The sequence below is a fragment of the Pristis pectinata genome, chromosome 7, assembly GCF_009764475.1.
Source record: "Pristis pectinata isolate sPriPec2 chromosome 7, sPriPec2.1.pri, whole genome shotgun sequence".
In the NCBI taxonomy this organism is placed as follows: Eukaryota; Metazoa; Chordata; class Chondrichthyes; order Rhinopristiformes; family Pristidae; genus Pristis; species Pristis pectinata.
Window position 1 is genome coordinate 101,966,979 of NC_067411.1, and position 19,763 is coordinate 101,986,741.

General features: G+C 40.9%; 1 protein-coding gene across 2 annotated transcripts in view; it reads right to left on the reverse strand.

Annotated features, from left to right (window-relative positions):
* The window catches only part of LOC127572339 (single-stranded DNA-binding protein 2), a 299,567-nt gene that overhangs the window by 34,763 nt on the left and 245,041 nt on the right, over positions 1 to 19,763 (reverse strand). For both annotated transcript variants that reach the window (XM_052019481.1, XM_052019480.1), the window contains 5 exons: positions 17,106 to 17,172; positions 14,530 to 14,603; positions 14,137 to 14,204; positions 5,616 to 5,664; positions 4,350 to 4,385 (listed from right to left, as the gene is read on the reverse strand). In XM_052019481.1, the coding sequence (XP_051875441.1) occupies positions 4,350 to 4,385; positions 5,616 to 5,664; positions 14,137 to 14,204; positions 14,530 to 14,603; positions 17,106 to 17,172 (294 nt within the window). The remainder of the gene's footprint in view (positions 1 to 4,349; positions 4,386 to 5,615; positions 5,665 to 14,136; positions 14,205 to 14,529; positions 14,604 to 17,105; positions 17,173 to 19,763) is intronic.

Genomic DNA, 19,763 nt, shown 5'->3' on the forward strand with positions numbered 1-19,763 from the left:
ACAAAGACTTAAAACTTCATATGTGCAAATACAAATAATAGCAATAAAACCGTTCTCTATGAAGAGCATCAAAGAAAATCAATTATGATACATCAGTTAAATATTCTGAATGTTTTGCGCAATCTCCCTTTCCACTCACAATTTTTGCTGCAAGTTTAACCCATGAACAAGACCTCATTATTCCTTCTTTTTGCACTATTTACTTATTTTGTCACATAATTATGTAATTTGTAATTTTGTCATTTATAGTTTAAGCCTTTGCACTGTACTGCTGCAGAACAGTGCAAAGACATAAACTATAAATTACAAAACAACAAATTTCACAACATATGAGACAGTAATAAACCTGATTATGAATTCATAAGACTGTTAAAAACAGCAAAACTAAACAATGAAACCAAGTAAAAACCTTCCATTCATCTTTTCTTTTGCTAAACACTCAAACATTCAAATCTCATAATAAATGCCTACCAACTAAATGGAGCTGGAAAAGGTGTATTAAACTGCCACTGCACTTTTGGCCTCTGAGTATTTTGTGAGCAAGCCTGTTGCACTAAGTTCAGCAGTATACTGTGTGCTGCTGAGCAGGGCCTGCACTTTCTGTGAAGAGCACATGCAGTACATCCAGGTCAGGGAACAAAGGCTCAAGAGAACAGAGGCTGAACGATGGGGGTGAGGATCAGGGATTGGTAGGGGGTGTTACCGACTACACACATCTCAAAATAAGTCCTGTGAGATTTTACAATGAAACTGAATCCATATATCCACATTTCCTTACAACATAGGAAACCGTTCAGCCCATCCAGTCTGTGCTGGCTGAGAGAGCAATCTAATTCTTCCACTCATGTTCTCTGTAACCTATTCTCCCCAAATTTCCAACAATTGCCCCCAGATTCTACCACTTATCTACATTTACAGTAGCCAATTAATCTACCAGCATGTCTTTGAGACGCAGGAAGGAAACTGGAAACCCCAGGAGGAACGCAGAGGGAGGATGCCCAGAGAGACCACCCCACAGCTCAGGACTGAATCCACAGGAACGAAGCCGTGAGGCAGCAGCTCTGCCAGTTGGGCCATTGTGCTGCCCATGGACAGTAAGTGATTTCATTTCAAAATAAACGTTTCTCCCATAAAATTATACTTAGTGATGTAATGAGTGGGGGAATGGGACTGATGGGGATACTTTGAGAGCTGGCAAAGACTTGATGACCCAAATGGCCTCCTTTTACGTCATAAGCAAACATGAAATATGAAATGAAACAAAAACGTATCTGTAAACTAGGGGTTGCACTTTTACATACTTTCACTGGGTATTCTTTGGAAGCTTTAGCATTTCTTCAAAGTCTGGGCTTGGTACAAATATTCTTCCTGGAGCAACCACTGAATTGAGTTTCAAGTTACTACTCTTTCTGAACTTCAGAGGATACCACTGTCTGAGGGTGTGGAAAACATCGCAGAATGCAAGTGTCCATGAGACCATAAGATATTGGAGCAGAATCAGGCCATTCGGCCCATCAAGTCTGCTCCATCATTCGATCATGACTGATTTATTTTTCCCTCTCAACCCCATTCTCCTGCCTTCTCCCTGTAACCTTTGACACCCTTACTAATCAGGAACCTTTCAACCTCTGCTTTAAATATACCCAATGACTTGGCCTCCACAGCCGTCTGTGACAATGAATTCCACATATTCACCACCCTCTGGCTAAAGAAATTCCTCCTCATCTCTGTTCTGTAGGGATGTCCTTTTATTCTGAGGCTGTGCCCTCTGGTCCTAGACTCTCCCACTACTGGAAACATCCTCTCCACGTCCACTCTATCCAGGCCTTTCAATAGTCGGTAGGTTTCAATGAGATTCCCCCCCATCCTTCTAAACTCCAGTGAGTACAGGCCCAGAGCCATCAAACACTCCTCACACATTAACCCTTTCACCCTGGGCTCATTTTCATAAACCTCCTCTGGACCCTCTCCAATGCCAGCACATCCTTCCTTGGGTATGGGGCCCAAAACCGCTCACAATACTCCAAATGTGGTCTGACCAACACCCTATAAACCCTCAGTATTACATTCTTGCTTTTATATTCTAGTTCTTCTTGTACCCTTCTAAGTGTACTTCTTTCAGAGCCCATCATTCCTGGGTCTCTAATCAGATCATTTCACCGACAAACATTTGTCCCAACAGACTCTGTTTTTCCTTCATGAGATACCTTGGGATGGGTGAAGCTGGTCCAACCAACCATCAGATGCTGTGCTTCTTTACCACTGGCCATCAAAAATGCATTTCTTTTAACATTTCTCTCTTTCAACTGTTCTTAACACTGCTTTTAAAAGTCTCATAAACAAAACACCTTCAACCGAGAGGTTTCCAAAACAGGGCTTTTGTGTGCCTCTGTGTAACACTGCACCATATCAGGTTAATACTGTTTTGGTCTATTGCAAATTCTCACAGCTGCTGACATTTTGCCTAGCAGTTGCAATCTTGGCAGCCAGCCCTTGAAGGGACATAGCACAAAGGACAAGCAGCACTTTTCCCATTACCGAGGAGTGATGCTGCATAAAATAATAGGCATTACAATGATCGGAAAACTGAACAGAAGACAATTATGTGACTTATCTCAGTGGGGTTCCAGTCTAGTAATGCACAATCAAAACATGGTCTTTCCATGAGTGACAATCAATCATCACTCCATGGACAATGTCAGAGAGTGCTCCAAGGCAGGTCAAATACCACGTTCTTTGTGCTGGAGAGCCCTGGAGACTTTCTCGGAGTATAGCTAATTGTTCCAGACAGGAGACTGCCAGCTGAAATCCCTATGAGGATTAACACTATGTAAGTGCAGTCTATGAATGCCCGCACTTTAGGGAAGGCTGCAAAGTTAGCAAATCCTCATGCCAGCCCTGACTGTTCCCATGGGCTGAAGGAAAAGTAGATGAGATCTTCTCTCCTTGAAATCGGAGGTTGGGAGTTTGGATGCACTTCCTAGAACAGCAAACTGAGAGATGTGGCAGAAATAAGTGCCAGGAGCCTGGAATGGTTTTAAGACTAGGAAGCTAAGAGTGACCATGATTGTGACATCAATGAGCAAGGCAAGGTAGGTAGAGATGGAATTTGTAGGTGGTTAAGATCCCAAGGTGGTCAAAGTATACAATTTAAGTACCGAACGACTGGTTCTGGCGGTTATGTAGTTTGTGAAAGCTGGTTGTTCTATGAGTGGGACCTCTCTCAGGGAGTGACCCAAGAGACTGCAGACGCTGGAATCTGGAGCAACAGAATCTGCTGGAGGAACTCAACAGGTCGAGCAGAAGCAATGGGAGGAAAGAAATTTCATCAGGACATCAAGGCTTTGGGCTAGGGTGATAACAGTGCCTAGACCAACTGATGTGTTTGGGGCAGGGGGCTGTTTGAGCTTGAGACAATGGGTGGAGGAGAGTGGTCAATTCTATGGAGGAGTCTGAACTGAAGGCAATAATGTGACCTATCTTAATGGGGTTCCAGTCCAGTAATGCACAATATAAACATGGTCTTTCCATGAGTGACATTCAATCACGTGGCATTCATCAGTAAGTTTCATATTGTTAAAACGTATTATAGGCAGTGGTTCTAGTGCAGAACTGTCCTAGCACTCAAAATGATTGTAATGTACTTTAGGAGTTTCCTTCACCATTATGAACAATCAGCAATTAGAAAGGGAGTACATTTTAATGCCCAACATAAATTCAGATCTCCTCACTGCCAAACCGCACTTAAAATGAGTGCAAACTATTATTAGTTCCCTGGGAACTTGGCAAATCAACTTGATTTTATTACGGAGACACAAGAGATTCTGCAGATGCTGGAATCTGGAGCAACACACACACAAAATGCTGGAGGAACTCAGCAGGTCAGGCAGCATCTATGGAGGGAAATAAACAGTCAACGTTTCAGGTCGAGACCCTTCAGCAGGACTGGTGAAGGGTTTCGATCCAAAACGTTGACTGTTTATTTCCCTCCATAGATGCTGCCTGAACTGCTGAGTTCCTCCAGCATTTTGTGTGTGTTGATTTTATGATGTATGATTTCTTTCAAATTTAAATATGCAAAAAGCTAACAACGTGACATCTTGTTTAACATGAAAGGCGATTTGCCATGTTGATGCACAGCTGTTCTCTGGACAACTTTGACCAGAATGATTATGGATTTACCAACAAACAGCAACATATGCCATCTTAGATGTCAGTCAAAACAATCAAACACAAAAATCAGACATTTACTTTTCAGCCAATGTACATTGTACTACTGTTAACATCTGACAAATTATTTTTGAGCTTGAAAACGCAGCACAACATACAAAGAATAAAATACCACTCACCACATAATTGCCAGGTGATGCTGATGAATAGGGTATCTGCAACAAAAATAACTGTCAGAGTCACCTTTTCTCCCTTTACCAAGATGGAAAATGCCTAAGTCAGTATTTTAATGAGTTATTGCAAATAATTTAAAGCACTATTATCATTCTTCATTATTTGAATTTTATTTAGATTTAAGCCTGTAAACAGAAATTGATTCTGAAGTGTGAACTGCATGAATCAGCATCCTTGATACCGACTGTGAAAGGACACCAAATCTGTGGCATGAAGTTGAGATAATAAGTTACTGAAGGGACAGAGGGGGAAAGACCTTAAGGACCTTCACCACCCGGGGCATGCCCTCTTCTCGTTACTACCATTGGGGAGGAGGTACAGGAGCCTGAAGACCCACACTCAGCAATTCAGGAACAGCCACTTCCCCTCCCATCAGACTTCTGAACGGTCCATGAAAACTCCCTCACTATTCCTTTTATTTGCACTATTTATATTTGTAGTTCATAGGTTTTTGTCTTTGCACTGTATTACTGCCGCAAAATAACAAATTTTGTCTTGTGTCAATGATAATAAACTTGATTCTGAGCTTAACAGTTGGCTACCAATCTTTATTATGTTTATTTGTGCATACTCTTGTCCACAACCTGCTTCATCTGCAATTTGTAGTTGGAGGAGAAAACATTCTTTTTTAGCTCGTTATAAACAAAAACTTACCAATTACTTTAAAAAGTGATTCATATACAGTACTATGTGAAACCAGCATTTTTACAACTGATTATGATTGCATCTTTTTCCAAAACTATCAGCACCTTGCACCTTGTCACCTGGGTTAGTGTCATTACAGTGAAAAACTGAGAAACACTCAAGGTGGAAAGCGAAGTACCGCCACTGAGGTGCATTGCTCCATCCAGCAACTTCTACAGAAAACTGAAGAAAAAGTTCATCCTTTCTTCAGCCAATCTAAAATTAACTGCCAACGATCACAAGTTTAATGGTAGAAAATCAGTGTCAAGTTACCAGTGCCACAAAAAACTAAAAACTGATATAACTACATGAAAGGATAGATACATAATTCAGGTTTGGTTAACTGCTGTGCCATGTTACCTGTGTCCTTGCCCACAGGTGTTTCACTGCAATTGTGAAAATAGCATATAGACTATGCTCATATGAGAGATCATATTTCAATATATGCATACTAGCTGATCACTTAAGTGCACAGGATACTACAGGTTTATTTCTTGTGGTGTGTGGGTCACATGCATTATACTTACTGAGTTGGCATTAGGTGGATTTGGCCATGGTCGACCACCTCCGGGACCCCTGCAACAAACAGTGACAGGTGGAGTTTTAATTCAAACAACTGAACAATCTTTGGCATTCCATCAACATACAATCCATGCTACTGAGAAGTAATGTCTCACAGGGTACAGCCATCCCTCTAATCACCTCCTTGTGCAAAATGTAAGGACTTTAATGAACATTTCACTCTCAGCTTATTAGGTGACACACAAGTCAGCATTCTGAAACTTGTTTTACTACATTGGATTTAGGTTGTGATTCATAGATGAGATTTTTTTTTAAAAAGGGCAATAAACACAGTCAATATGATAGAGATGAAAAAATGGCAGGTCAAGTAGTAAACCAACATTGTTGAATATTTAAATATGAAGTGGTTTTTTCAATGGTCAATATTATGTCACATCATTCACTAGAGACCCCTTCAAAAATCACAGTCTTTAAGAAAAATCTAGTGCTTCTACTTGTGAGTTGCATGCAGCAATAATGAGCCCTTTGTTCAGCCCACACCTTGCAGTGGGCTTAGGGACACTCCTGGCAAGGGAATTGACCAGACCCATACACGCAGAACATTGCGTCCCATCCCCTCCATGTTTTTCATGATCTCTATGATAGTCCTTTCTGTCACTGTACCAGTGAGAAATTGGCTAAAGTTGAGGTTTAAAGGGATCTAAGCATCTTTCTACACATGTCACCAAAGGCTAAGATTCAGTTGCAGCAAGTAATTAGGAAGGCAAATGGCCTGTTGGTCATGGTTATATTGGGCCTCGGTGACACTGCTCCTGGAGTATAGTGTACATTTTAGATTTCCTAAGCTAAAAAAATGATACACTTACCTCAGTATGGAATACAACTAAGATTCATTAGACTAGTTCCAAGAATGACAGGTTTGCCATAAAAGAAGACTTCAGAGTTTATAAAAGGGAGAAAACTGATTTAAGTCTGAGATGAGCAGAAATTGCTTCTTGCAAAAGGTGGTGGACATTTTGAGTTCTCCATCTCAGAAGGAAATCAAGGGATATGGGGATAGTGCAGGAAAATGGAACCAAGGCAGACGATCAACTATAATCTTGACAAATGGTAGAGCTGGCTCAAAAGGCCAAATAGCCGCTCCTGTTTCTTATATTCTTATGTAATCAATGTTTCTAAGCTTGGGTTTCCATGGGCAATAAGCACAATACGTGCAATCAACTGAAACCATAGGTGTAACAGCTGGATAAGGGAAGTAAAAAAGCGAAGTTAGAAAGTAGGTTTAAAAGAAAAATAGTAATCAATTTCAATGAAACTTTCAAGTATTTTATAAGTATGTAGGCAAATAGTCAATGAAAAGAAAGAACAGTTAACATATGGTGGAGTGGGGAAGGTCAACTTGAATGTCCATCCTATCTGGATGCTTTACAGCTTGGTATGGCAACTGCTCTGCCCAGGACCACAAGAAACTGCAGAGAGTTGTGGACACAGCCCAGCACATCACAGACACCAGCCTCCCATCCTTGGACTTTCTCTTTACCTCTCGCTGCCTTGGTGAAGCAGCCAGCATAATCAAAGACCCCACCCACCCAGGTCATTCTCTCTTCTCTCCTCTCCCATAAGGTAGAAGATACAGGAGCCTGAGGGCACGTACCACCAGGCTCAAGGACAGCTTCTATCCCACTGTGATAAGACTATTGAACGGTTCCCTTATACGATGAGATGGACTCTGACATGCATGGCAGGAGCTTCTGAGAGCTTCCTCCCCATCACAAGGAGCCTTGATTTTTCCACCTGTAAGGATAGTTTCAACTGCCACATGTATGTGACCAATCACAAGCTGGACATACAACATCCTCATTTTGAAACATTTCTTCTCTTCTTGTGTGCTGTATTCAAGTTCACTGTCATGGGCATACATAAACAGGGTATAAATGGGCGTACATAAACAGGGTATAAATGCCATGGAAGCAGCTTTTAGGTGCAGCAGCGACACAGTGCTTTACCAATATGTCAATGTAAGCTTAAACTAACATGAACTATACATGATTTATACAACAAAATAAACACAACAATAGTGCAACCAGAGAAAGAGAAAAAATACAGTCCAAGGTAATGTTAGGGTTTTTCAGGTGGGTTCAGGAACCTGACAGCAGTGGAGAAGAAGCTGTTGTTGAACCTTGAGGTGTGGGTCTTCAGGCTCCTGTACCTCCTGCCTGACGGCAGCAATGAGAAGAGGGCATGGCCTGGGTGGTGGGGGTCCCTGATGATGGATGTTGCCTTCCTGAGACATTGCCTCTTGTAGATATCCTTGATGGTGGGGAGAGCTGTACCCATGATAGAACTGGCTGAGTCCCACCACTCTCTGTAGCCTCTTGCATTCCTGTGCACTGGAGTTTGCATATCGGGCTGTGATGCAACCGTCAGAATGCTCTCCACTGAACATCTGTAGAAGTTTGTCAGAGTCTTCGATGACCTGCCGACTCTCCTTGAACTTCCAAGAAGAGGAGACACTGACATGCCTTCTTCATGGTTGCATCCATACGCTGGGCCCAGGATACGTCCTCCGAGATATTGACACCCAGGAACTTGAAGCTGCTCACCCTTTCCGCTATAGACTTTACAAATGAGGACTGGTGCATGTTCGCCTGACTTCCCCTTCCTGAAGTCCACAGTTCTGGCTTTGCTGATGTTGAGCACAAGGTTGTTGTTATGACATAACTCAACCAGATGACCTGTCTCACTCCTGTACACTGCCTCGTTGCCATCCGAGATCCTGCCAACAACAGTGGTGTCATCGCCAAATTTGTAGATGGCGTTGGAGCTATGCTTAGCCACACAGTCATAGTTACAGGGTAGAGCAGAGGGCTAAGCACGCAGCCCTGAGGTGCATCTGTGTTGACGGTCAGCGAGGAGGAGATGAGGTTTCTGATTTGCACTGATTGTGGTCTCCCAGTGAGGAAGTCGAGGATCTGATTACAGAGTACAGAGGCCCAGGGCTTGGAGAGGATGATGGTGTTGAACGCCGAGCTGTAGGCAATGAACAAAAGCCTGAAGTACGTGTTCCAGTTGACTAGATGGTCCAGAGCAGAGTGGAGAGCCAGCGAGAAAGCGTCTGCTGCAGACCTGTTGTGGCGATAGGTGAATTGAAGCAGGTCCAGGTCCTTATTGCGGCAGGAGTTGATTTGAGCCATAACTAACTTCTCCAAGTACTTCATCATGGCAAGCGTAAGCTCTACCGGGTGGTAGTCGTTGAGGCAGGTCACCCGACTCTTCTTGGGCATCGGTACAATTGATGTCATCTTGGAGCAGGTGGGAACCTCAGACCGCAGACATGAGAGGTTGAAGATGCCCCTGAACACTCCACCAGTTGGTCAGCGCAGGTTTGTAGCACTCGACCAGGTACACCGTCAGGGCCTGATGTCTTGCGAGGGTTCACCCTCCTGAAGGATGTTTGATGTCAGCCTCTGAGACTGAGATCACAGGGTTGTCAGGTGCTATTGCAATTCGTGCAGGTGTATCAATGTTCTCCCTCTCAAAGCATGCATAAGCCGCATTAAACTCATCAGGGAGTGATTCAGCACTGCTGTTTATGCTAATCGGTTCCGTCTTGTAGGAGGTGATGGCGTGCACGCCCTGCCACAGCTGGCATTATTCTCTCGGTCACAGCTGGCCCCGTAATCATTTACTGTTAGGTTCCCTCAACACAAGCAATGCAGCAGGAATGGAATTGGTTTATTATTGTCACATGTACCATGATACAGCGAAAAACTTAGTTTTGTATGCCATCCATACAGATCATTTCAAAACATAAGCACATTGAGGTAGTACAATGGATAAGCAATAACAGAATGTAGAATAAAGTGTTACACTTATGGAGAAAGTACAGTGCAGGCAGACAATAAGGTGCAAAGTCATAGCAAGGTAGATTGTGATTGTGAGATCAAGAGTCCATCTTTATCGTACAAGAATAGGGCTCCATACCAACTGAAGTGGATAACAGCTGCACTTACCAAATGGCAATCTTCTTGCAATGATCAACAATCACCTGTGCATTGAGCAAGAATAAACAGAAGTCCCACTCTGAAACAGTTCAAGTGCCGAGTTACAATTTCATTGACCACTGCAGCACATGTCATGAAAGTTGGAACTAAGCATTTCAATGTGCACTATAATTTTATGCATGCTATTAACATAATTGGAGAGATGCATTAATTCTGTTTCTCTCGACACAGAAGTTCCCTGACCTACTGAGTATTTCCCACATTTTATGTTTTTAATTTGGATCTCCAGCATCTGCAGCATTTTGCTTTCAAGTACTTTATCTCAGGCTGGAGTTGGTCACTGAGTGCTCCGGTATGCAAGATCTCCAGGCACGCAAGACATCCAACAGCTGTTGACCTTTTCAACAAGAACATCAAGGTCAGCAACGGTGAATTTGTGGGGTGGAGGCATCCATTTTGTACCTCATCGCTGCAGCCATAACTACCCACGGTAACTGAGATGCTGCACAATTACTGCCAGCAGTGGGGAGCTGGAATCCGAATAACAAGTCACATCGATTGATTTCAACAGGTGTGCATTAACCACAAAATTAATTAGGTATAATGGGGAAATGTACGTGATTCACAGAGTGCAGACACACACTAGCATGAGCTGAGTGCATGAAAGTCAAGTACCAAAGGCAGCAAGGGAACAGGCAGACTCCCTGGACAGCACCATTTTAGTTCTATTTTTAAAGGTTAATTTCTCACAGTCAGTGCACAACAGGACTTCCTCATCTCACCTTTGGTGCTTTAGCCAATCACCTCAAATCAGGATTCTCTGGTTATCAACCCTTCTGTTACCAAATAAAAGTTTATTTTCATTTGCATCTCAGTCATTCACCTGATAATGCACATATCGAACCCTTTAATGATGTTAAATACATCTATCAATTTTTCTTTTAACATTCTCTGATCTCTCCACATAAATTGTTCCTCTTTATTCATACTATTCTAGTAAATTTCTTCTGCATTTTCTTGGTCTTGACATCCTTCCTAAACTATGATGCCTAGAAACAGAAACAGCTCTTAAGAGAGGTTAGGAAAGTTTAAAATAACTTCCTTTCAGCTAATGATTCCAGATATTTTGTTAGCAGACTTCTCAATTTGCCCTGCCACCTTCATTGGAATTGGAATTGGTTTATTATTGTCACATGTACCGAGGTACAGTGAAAAACTTGTCTTGCATACCGTTCACACAGATCCATTCATTACAACAGTGCATTGAGGTAGTACAGGGTAAAACAATAACAGAATGCAGAATAAAGTGTTACAGTTACAGAGAAAGTGCAGTGCAGGCAGACTAGGGAATCTGCACTGCACTTTCTCTGACCAAGGTCATAATGAGGTAGATTGTGAGGTCAGAAGTCCATCTTATCGTACTAGGGAATTGTTCAATAGTCTCATAACGGTGGGAAAGAAGCTATCCTTCTGTCTGGTGGCACGTGCTTTCAGGCTACCTTCTGCACGATGGGAGGGGGGAGAAGAGAGAATGTTCGGGGTGGGTTGGGTCTTTGATTATGCTGGCTGCTTTACCAAGGCAGCAAGTAGTATAGGCAGAGTCCATAGAGGGGAGGCTAGTTTCTGTGATGTGCTGGGCTGTGTTGACAACTCTGTGCAGTTTCTTGCAGTCACAGGCAAAGCAGTTGCCATACCAAGCTGTGATGCATCCAGATAGGATGCTTTCGACAATGCATCGATAAAAATTGGTGAGGGTTGACGGAGAGATGCCAAATTTCTTTAGCCTCCTGAGGAAGAAGAGGCGCTGGTCAGCTTTCTTGGCCATGGCAGCTACATGGTTGGACCAGGACAGGCTATTGGTGATGTTTACTCCTAGGAACTTGAAGCTACAACTTGTCATACATTCTGGTCTCTGTTCCCAGATCTCCTTAAATTTATGCCATTTAGTTTATATTGCTTCTCAATGTTCTTCTTATCTAAACATACCACAACATAATTCTCCTCATTAAAGGTAATCTACCAAGTGTTTGCCTGTTCACCCTGTTGTCTATATCCAGCTCATATATTACTACATTTCCAAATTCCACGGATAATAATGTAAGTACTATGCTACAATTTCCTGAGCTGGGAAGCTACAAGAGCAGGTATCTTACTGGCAGATGTTAAATACTTGGATTTTCAGAAGCACTGATAAGATGGCACATGAGATGCATTTTATGAAGGTTGATGCATGTGGTATTAAGCACAAGGCTAGATGGCTGACTGTGAGACAGAATGCAGATAGTTACTAAAAGGTAACAAGAGAGAGATTGTAAATTAAGTAAAAAAAACAAGGCAATAGTTATTAGTGATATTAATTATCCAGTATGATTGAGATTAAAAGTAACAAACAGTCAAATGAAGACAGTGGGGTGCTCCATAATTCTCACTCATTTATGTGAATGATTTAGAAGTACACATAAATGAATGGTAGTATCAAATAAGAGACATGCAAAATTGTGAGGAAGAACACAGGAGATTATAAAGGTGACATTAACAGGTAAAGCAAAACAGCAGATGCAACTCATCGCAGAAAATTGGAATACTACATTCTGAAGAAAAAGTTGTTTAAACAAAATAAAATTATCCATAATCACTAGAGAGAGCCAGAGAAAGGCATATAACTTAATCTTTAAAGGTATGAATGCCAATAGAAAGGATCAGAGAGAAAAAATTCCAATTTTAATTAGAGTATTGTAATATAAACTAACAAAGTGATAAGCTGATTGGAAGCAATTCTAAGTAGAATAAACCAATAAAAGCTGTCATGATCCAAAGGTACCAACTCCAATCTATTTTTAGTGGCCTTTTCCAGCTTCTTTTCCTAAACCATATTTATTTTGGTGAACTAGGTTCCATAGAAATACGCTCTGTAGAATTACTTAAACTAGCTGTGAAACTTATTCGCATTTGTAGCTTTGACCAGTGCACAACGATATAAACCATCAAGATAAGGAATGCTGAGGATTTGAGTTTAGAGTGCAGAACAGGAGCTTTGACTGCCAAACACACACAAAGAAATTGTGGGTGTGCTGGACTAGACTTCCTGTTGGTGGTACAAACTTAGAAAACACCTCAAAACTCCATTCTTTAATTGTGTGCGCACAATGTAGAGTGAATATGTGTTAATATTCTTGGACTGTTAGTGAAAAGCTGCATTAAAGGAAGTTTGCCAGTAAAACTTAAAGTTTGTCCGTGTCTGTGGAAAGTAACTGCTGCCGTTACTTTCCACAGTACACAAGATTTTAAGTACCTATATTTGAGCACTCTTCAGAAGAGAATAAACATCAAAGCACAAATTAGCATCACAATAAATCTATTTATTTAATATAGTGATATTGCACCTCTACTATCTTCTTGATAGGCAATACATGTCATTTTTTAAAATTTCACAAAGCTCTCTTTGATCAACCATTTAATGAAAAAGTTTTAAGCAGCAGCTCCTAAGCATGCACCTCATTTCACTGCAGGTACAGTATGTTGAGTCATAGAGTTATACAGCACAGAAACAGGCCCTTTCACCCACCATGTTCATGCCAACCATCAAGTCCCATCTATGCTAATCCCATTTACTAGCACTTCCATACCGTGGAGATTCAAGTGCTTGTCCTGACACTTCCTAAATATTTGAGAGAACCTGCCTCCATCAGGTAGTGCAGTCCAGATTGTATCCATTCTCTGGGTGAAAAAAAATTCTCTTTAGATCCCCTGTAAACATCTTACTCCTCACAAACCTGTGCCCTCTGGTCTTAGGCACCTCTTCTATGGGGAAATGTTTCTTACTATGTATACTTCTCATAATTCTGTACACCTCTGTCAGGTCCCCCCTCAGCCTCCTCAGGTTATATGTTGTTCACAGGCTGTGTGACATGGCATTACATCCCAATGAAAAATTAGTGAGCCCACAGTTGGGCTTCACTTCAGTGAAGTTGATTAGCAGCTTCTAACTTGTCCACAGGATCAACAGTTAGGCTAGATTAATAAAACCCCACTTACCAGTGTTAGATATGGAATTAATACAAGAAATGTAGTTACAGACAAAAAAGGTAAATTTATAATTTTACTTCAGAAAACATTTACAAAAGTCTACATTTGGAAAATTAGACAATAAAATGGCACAATTCAATATAGCTATCAATCTTTTTTTTTAAAGCTACAAAATAAATTTAATCCTCAAGTCTGTTGCAAATCTTGAACTGCACTTCACTGAACAGGACTGCCAAACACTACTTCATCCGAATTCAACCTAGGATGAACAATGGTCCAAAATGTTCCCCATCTTAAACAAACTACATCCACCAAACCTGTTTCAGTAATGCAGCAATCTCCACATCAACAGGCAACATAATTAATATTTATTAATTAATTTAGAGAAGAAATGGACATAAATAATGGTAACCTTTAGTTCTGACTTTCTTATATCCTTATCCGACACCCTAGTAATGTTGACTACTTGGAAAAAAGAATTCATCACTTTACTTACATGTTCATTCCTGGCATGCCAGGACCACCTAAAGCATTCAGTGGGGGCCTCATTCCTCCTCCGTAACTCTGCAATGATAACCAAGGGTCAGACTACCATAAAGAAAAGAAAAACCAGAGAGAAATGGGGAAAAAAAGGAAAGTAGGTTAATGATTTCCCGAGTAGAATTCGAGGACCGTGGCCTGTATTTCAAAACGAGTAATACTGAAAGCTTATTGGGAACTTAAACCTCCACAATCACATCAAAATATGGATTTTTGTCAGTAAATTTTTTTTTAAAAATGCATGTAGTTTAGCATACTATAAATAAATAAGTAATTCTGAACAATTGATGCATAAACTTTCATCTGAGAAGTGTATACAGCCAATAATATAAACACAGTTACTAGCTACCTGGGGTCCTAAGGGGGGAACCATGCCCCGGGGAGGAGTCATCCTCTGCATTGGTCCACCCATGGTTGGATGTCCTGAATGTCAAAATGTCACAAATGCAAATTAATTCTCCTGCATTTTATCAAATTCCCTCAAAACGTCAAAGCAAATGCAAAGATAAACATTTCAGTTGATTTACATATTTCATAAATTAGAAAATATATTTTGCAGAAATGAAGCTTTGAGCCATCTGCTAAATGACTGCACCAGAATTAATATAGAACATTACACATTAAATATAATACCAAACTATATAAACAGGTAAATGTTCTGCTTTGGGAGAAATTGAAGATTCTGGCACAAATTACACATAAAATAATGCCTGCTTTGAGAAGTGGTTTTGTTCCCCTGAGCATCTGCTCAAAATACAAAGCAAAGTCTGACCCAAACCAGCACACTTAGATAGAACTTTCAAACAATTTCTTTGAAAAACAATCGACAGAAACAGATTTTTAGAGAGTGGATGCTTGTTGGGTGGAATCATGCTGAACCAGGGCCATGCCAACAATCACTGTCCGAGGCCCTGCCCCGGACAACTCAAGAATTTGGACAGAAGGTGAAGATGGGATGGGAGGAGGGGTCGGGGGGTGGGGCATTGGGGCTTGACCCTCTATTAAAGCTGTGAGGCTTTATTAAAAAGATTAACTGTTTCTGGAATTCAGAGGCATTTTAAACACTAATTAAAGTGATGTAAGTATTTTTGAAAAGAAAATGAAAAGGCAAAAATAAAGTTAATTAATAACAGCTTAAAACACTTAGACTTTTGATCCTTTCTGCCCCAGAATATCCTCCTTCAATGCCCCCTCACCTCCTGCTACTCTCTTCTGGACCCCCTTCCTCCAACCCGTCCATTCTCTCTCTCCCCCCTCCCACCCGCACCCTACCACCACATCTCCTCCTTTATTCCATGTAACAGGTACCCCACCCCCACTGCAAATCTTTCCCCTGACTTTCTGCTGCCACTCACTTCCGCAAGTTCTCTCCACACACCTCACTCACCACCCCACGTCCTCCTCTTGCCCCCCCCCCCATTCTCCAGCTGAGAACCCCCAAGGACGAAGGGTGTGAGGATTCACAGGGCGCCAGTGTGGGTGGGGGAAAGGGCAGGGAGAAGACAGTGGGATTGTCTGTACATGAGCATGTGTATGAGTGAAGACAAACACTGACAGGCCCCTATGCAGTTGCCTTGGAACCCCGTCCAGCATGTGTGGTAACTGACTTGCTGCAGCTATCCCACACTAACAGAAATCACGCAGTATGCAGTTCAGCACTAGGAACACAAGGACCCTCAAAGTAAGCCCCAACAGCGATAGCCCTGAATGTCATTCTACTATCATAGCCTGGGAACTCAAAAACAAATTCTTTAACAGTGACATTACCACGGAGTGAGACATAACAGGCATGAGACGGGCAGCTTAAACAACATGGCAGTGGTGCACCACCTTCTAGGAAGATAAACCAGAAGAGGAACACTGTCTTCATGTGGTGGGTTTCCTAAGAATGAGATGATCTAGCACCTTAGTGATTACCCCCCACCACCCCATGGGATAACTTAATGTCTCATGACCCTCTGGCTCATTCTAATGTGGAATCAGCACACTATACTCAATGCATATGCTCCAATCTTTTTGCATACGAGAGGTCCATTCAAGAGTCCAACAACAGTGGGATAGAAGCTATCCTTCTGTCTCGTGGTACAGGCTCTCAAGCTTTCGTATCTTTTACCCAGCAGGAAAGGGGAGAAGAGTGAATGACTGGGGATATGAGAGATCCTCAATTATGCCCAAGGCAGCAGGAAGTGTAGATGGGAGACAATGGAGGGGAGGCTGGTTTGTGTGAAGGACTGCACTGCGTTCACAACTCTGCAATTTCTTGCGGTCTTGGGCAGAGCAGTTGCCATACCAAATGATACAGATGCATCTAGATAGGATGCGTTCTTTGGCGCATCTATAAAAATTGGTTAGAGTCATCAGGGACATGCCAAATTTCCTTCGCCTTCTGAGGAATTAGAGGTGGTTAATCAGTTTAGATAAGCAGTATAAATCATAATGTCTATCTACTACCTAAGACTAACCAAGTTCAATTTATTTATTATTTTAATAAATGTACCAATCTATTTTCTAGCTCGTATGGGTGGTGAATTTCTTACTATATTTTTATATTCAAAATCTTTCTGACCGTACTTATTCATATACTTGCACTCAACAGTTGCACCTCCTCAAAGACATGTAAATGAATGCAATATACAGCAGCTCCCGATGGTGCTTCATTTATCATGGCCAGTTTTGTGGGAGGGAACTACTTCGGAACAAGATTTTTAAATCGACCCCAAAAGATCACAGAATTGAGTCGTCCTGAATGGAATTTGTGTAATTATCCAAATTATACTGAAGCAACCAGCAGAATACAGCAGAAGCCAGGGAATTCTACAAATACATTAAACGTAATTAGGACACAAGAAACAGAAGCAGGATTTTACCACATCTCATACCACAGAAGAACTGCCCATGAAATAAAGAACTAAGATAGACATTTACCTTGCTGTCGCGTTGGGTCTATTCCACTCGGCAGCAATGGCTGTGTTCCTGGAACTCCTCCAAGTGACTTTTGGGAAGGAGATGAAAAAAAAAGAGCTAAAATTTTTTTCCCCCAAAATCGGAGGTATAGTTTCTTCTTGACCTTGAAATATTGGTACACCAAATATTAGATGTTGATATTATACACATAGTACTCATTTCATGTATCTGTTAAGTTTGCATATTACACTTGAATAAAAGAGAAGAAAACTGTTTCTGTTTCCACAGACGCTGCCTGACCTGCCTAATTGTTTCCAGTATCTTCTAGTTTTATTTCGGATTTCCAGCACCTGTAGTTTTGTTTTATTTCCATATTACCTTCACACACACACACTCTACACAAATGGATACAAGTAGATTCAGCCATTCTACTGTATTGTTTTATCACTAGCCTAAAGCTGTATCTGGAAAAATTCAGCTTAGGGAGCACAGGAACACTTGACAATCCAATATTCTAGAAGTAAAGAATTACCATTATAATGGGTATCAAGACTTCTTTTGTAACCACATTGTGATCTTCAGAAGCTATATTTTATCAAGGATTCTGATGAAAGGCTATTGAACTGAAACATTAATTCTGTTTCTCTCTCCAGATATGGTGTGACCTATGAGTACTTCCAGTATTTTTTATTCTCATTTCAGCTTTCCAGGATCCACAGTATTTTGCTTTTGAATATTAAAACATAAGATTATCTGTCATTAAATAAATTGTAAAAGGCAAACAAACAGGAAGAAAATACCTCAATTAAGTCTATTTAACATACAACTCTAGCAGTATCTTGCATTAGCTCTTAAAATAGGGGAACCATCACGAGAGGAACATAAGTAAATCGGCTGAGTCAATGTTGACTAATACTCATATTGCTGGGACAAAGTTATTGGAGCCCAAAGATCTATATTAGTACCACAACTAGTCCATGCATTTAGAAATCACTTAGACCGTGAGACACTGCAAGCAGGATAGATAGAAGCTTTTAATCATAAAGAGATTCTAATAGATTAAACAAATGGGCAAAACTGTGGTAAATATATTTCAATTAAGCAAATGCGAAGTCACCCACTTTGACTGAAAAAGCATAGATCAGAATACTTTCTAAAAAAGATAAAGCTCGAAGCAGTGGAGTTCCAAAGGGATGGGGTTGGCAAGAGGTAGCAGGGGTCGGAGGTGAATATACAGATTTCATTAAAACAAAGAGGTAGAAACAAAAAAAAGTCAAAAAGCTGACAGAATGTTTACATTTATAGATTGGGGGTACATCAAGAAGAAATCATACTCCAACTATTCAAGACCCTATTAGGTCACACTAGGGTACAATGCACATTTCAGGCAACACATTTTAGAAAGGATATACTTGCAGTCCCTGGGTTATACAAGGTTTCCATCCTGAGAACTATCCATGTTGGTTTCTCCCAAATCAAATGTCCATTTTCTATAATAACCCTATCAGATAACGCAGCATATACTTGCAATAATCCTTTCATTTCATTGAATAAGCACCCTGACAATGACCATAACTAAACTAATGGTTTGTATTAATTAATGAATACCATGAAACGTTTTATCATTAGCTTGAAAATGCTTTAAAATGGATAATTTACATAAAGTCAGATTTCCGTAAGTCAGGTCATTCATTACATGGCAGCCCTGTACTAGCCTTGCAGCAAGTGCAATGTACATTTACCAGAGTGATACTTAGACCAAAGGATTAATTAGGCAAAATTACTGAAAATAGGTTGTAGTTCCCGAAATTTGGAAAAGAGAGATGTAATATGACTGAATTTTTCAACTAATTCAGTTAATAGATAGAATTCAACTCAACACAGGTTGGTGAACTAGGACTATGTAGGATGCATAGCCTAAAAATCAGAGGCAGCCATTTCAGGAGAGAAGTTTGGAACCATATCTACAAGCAGACCTTGATAGGAATTTGGAACTCGCATGCAAATGGCAATAGATGCATGTTCATTTGTCAAGTTTAAGTCTGTGACTGACTGATTTTTGACAATCAATCATAGTTATTAAGGGATCTGGGGAAAAGGAAGTTGTTACAAATTACATTACAGATCAGGCATGGGTTCAAAGGAATCTGAAACTGAAAAAAACAAGGCACTAAAAAGTAGCAATGCAGTTTATTAAGCATTAAAAGAAAACCAAACACTAAGGTCTGTTGAAAAAGAGAAGTATTACTTTAAACTTGAGTCACATCTTGGTCAGACCATACTGTGTGTAGAACAGAATGCCACATTCAAAAATGATTTTGGGCAATTGATATGGTGCATATGGATGGGCAGATACATATTTTCAATGAAACTGCCAAAAAAAACTAAACCTAAATTGGATGGCCTATGAATAAGTTTGGGGTCCTCAATTCTCCATTAGCACACATCCATGCCTGCTCATGTACTCGGGTAGCACTGCACACAGGCTTTTTTGTCTCTGCTAGCACCACACAAAGCTATCCTACCCCGCTGAAAGCCAGTCAGACCTTCTTAACAGGGAGGTGAAATGAGGCTGTAGCAGGTACTGGCAGCAAAACTGGAACTCATTCAAGAATGGGTCAGTACAGGGTAAAGTTCCACAAACACCTGACTCTGCAGTAATGGTGGAGGAGGTACAAA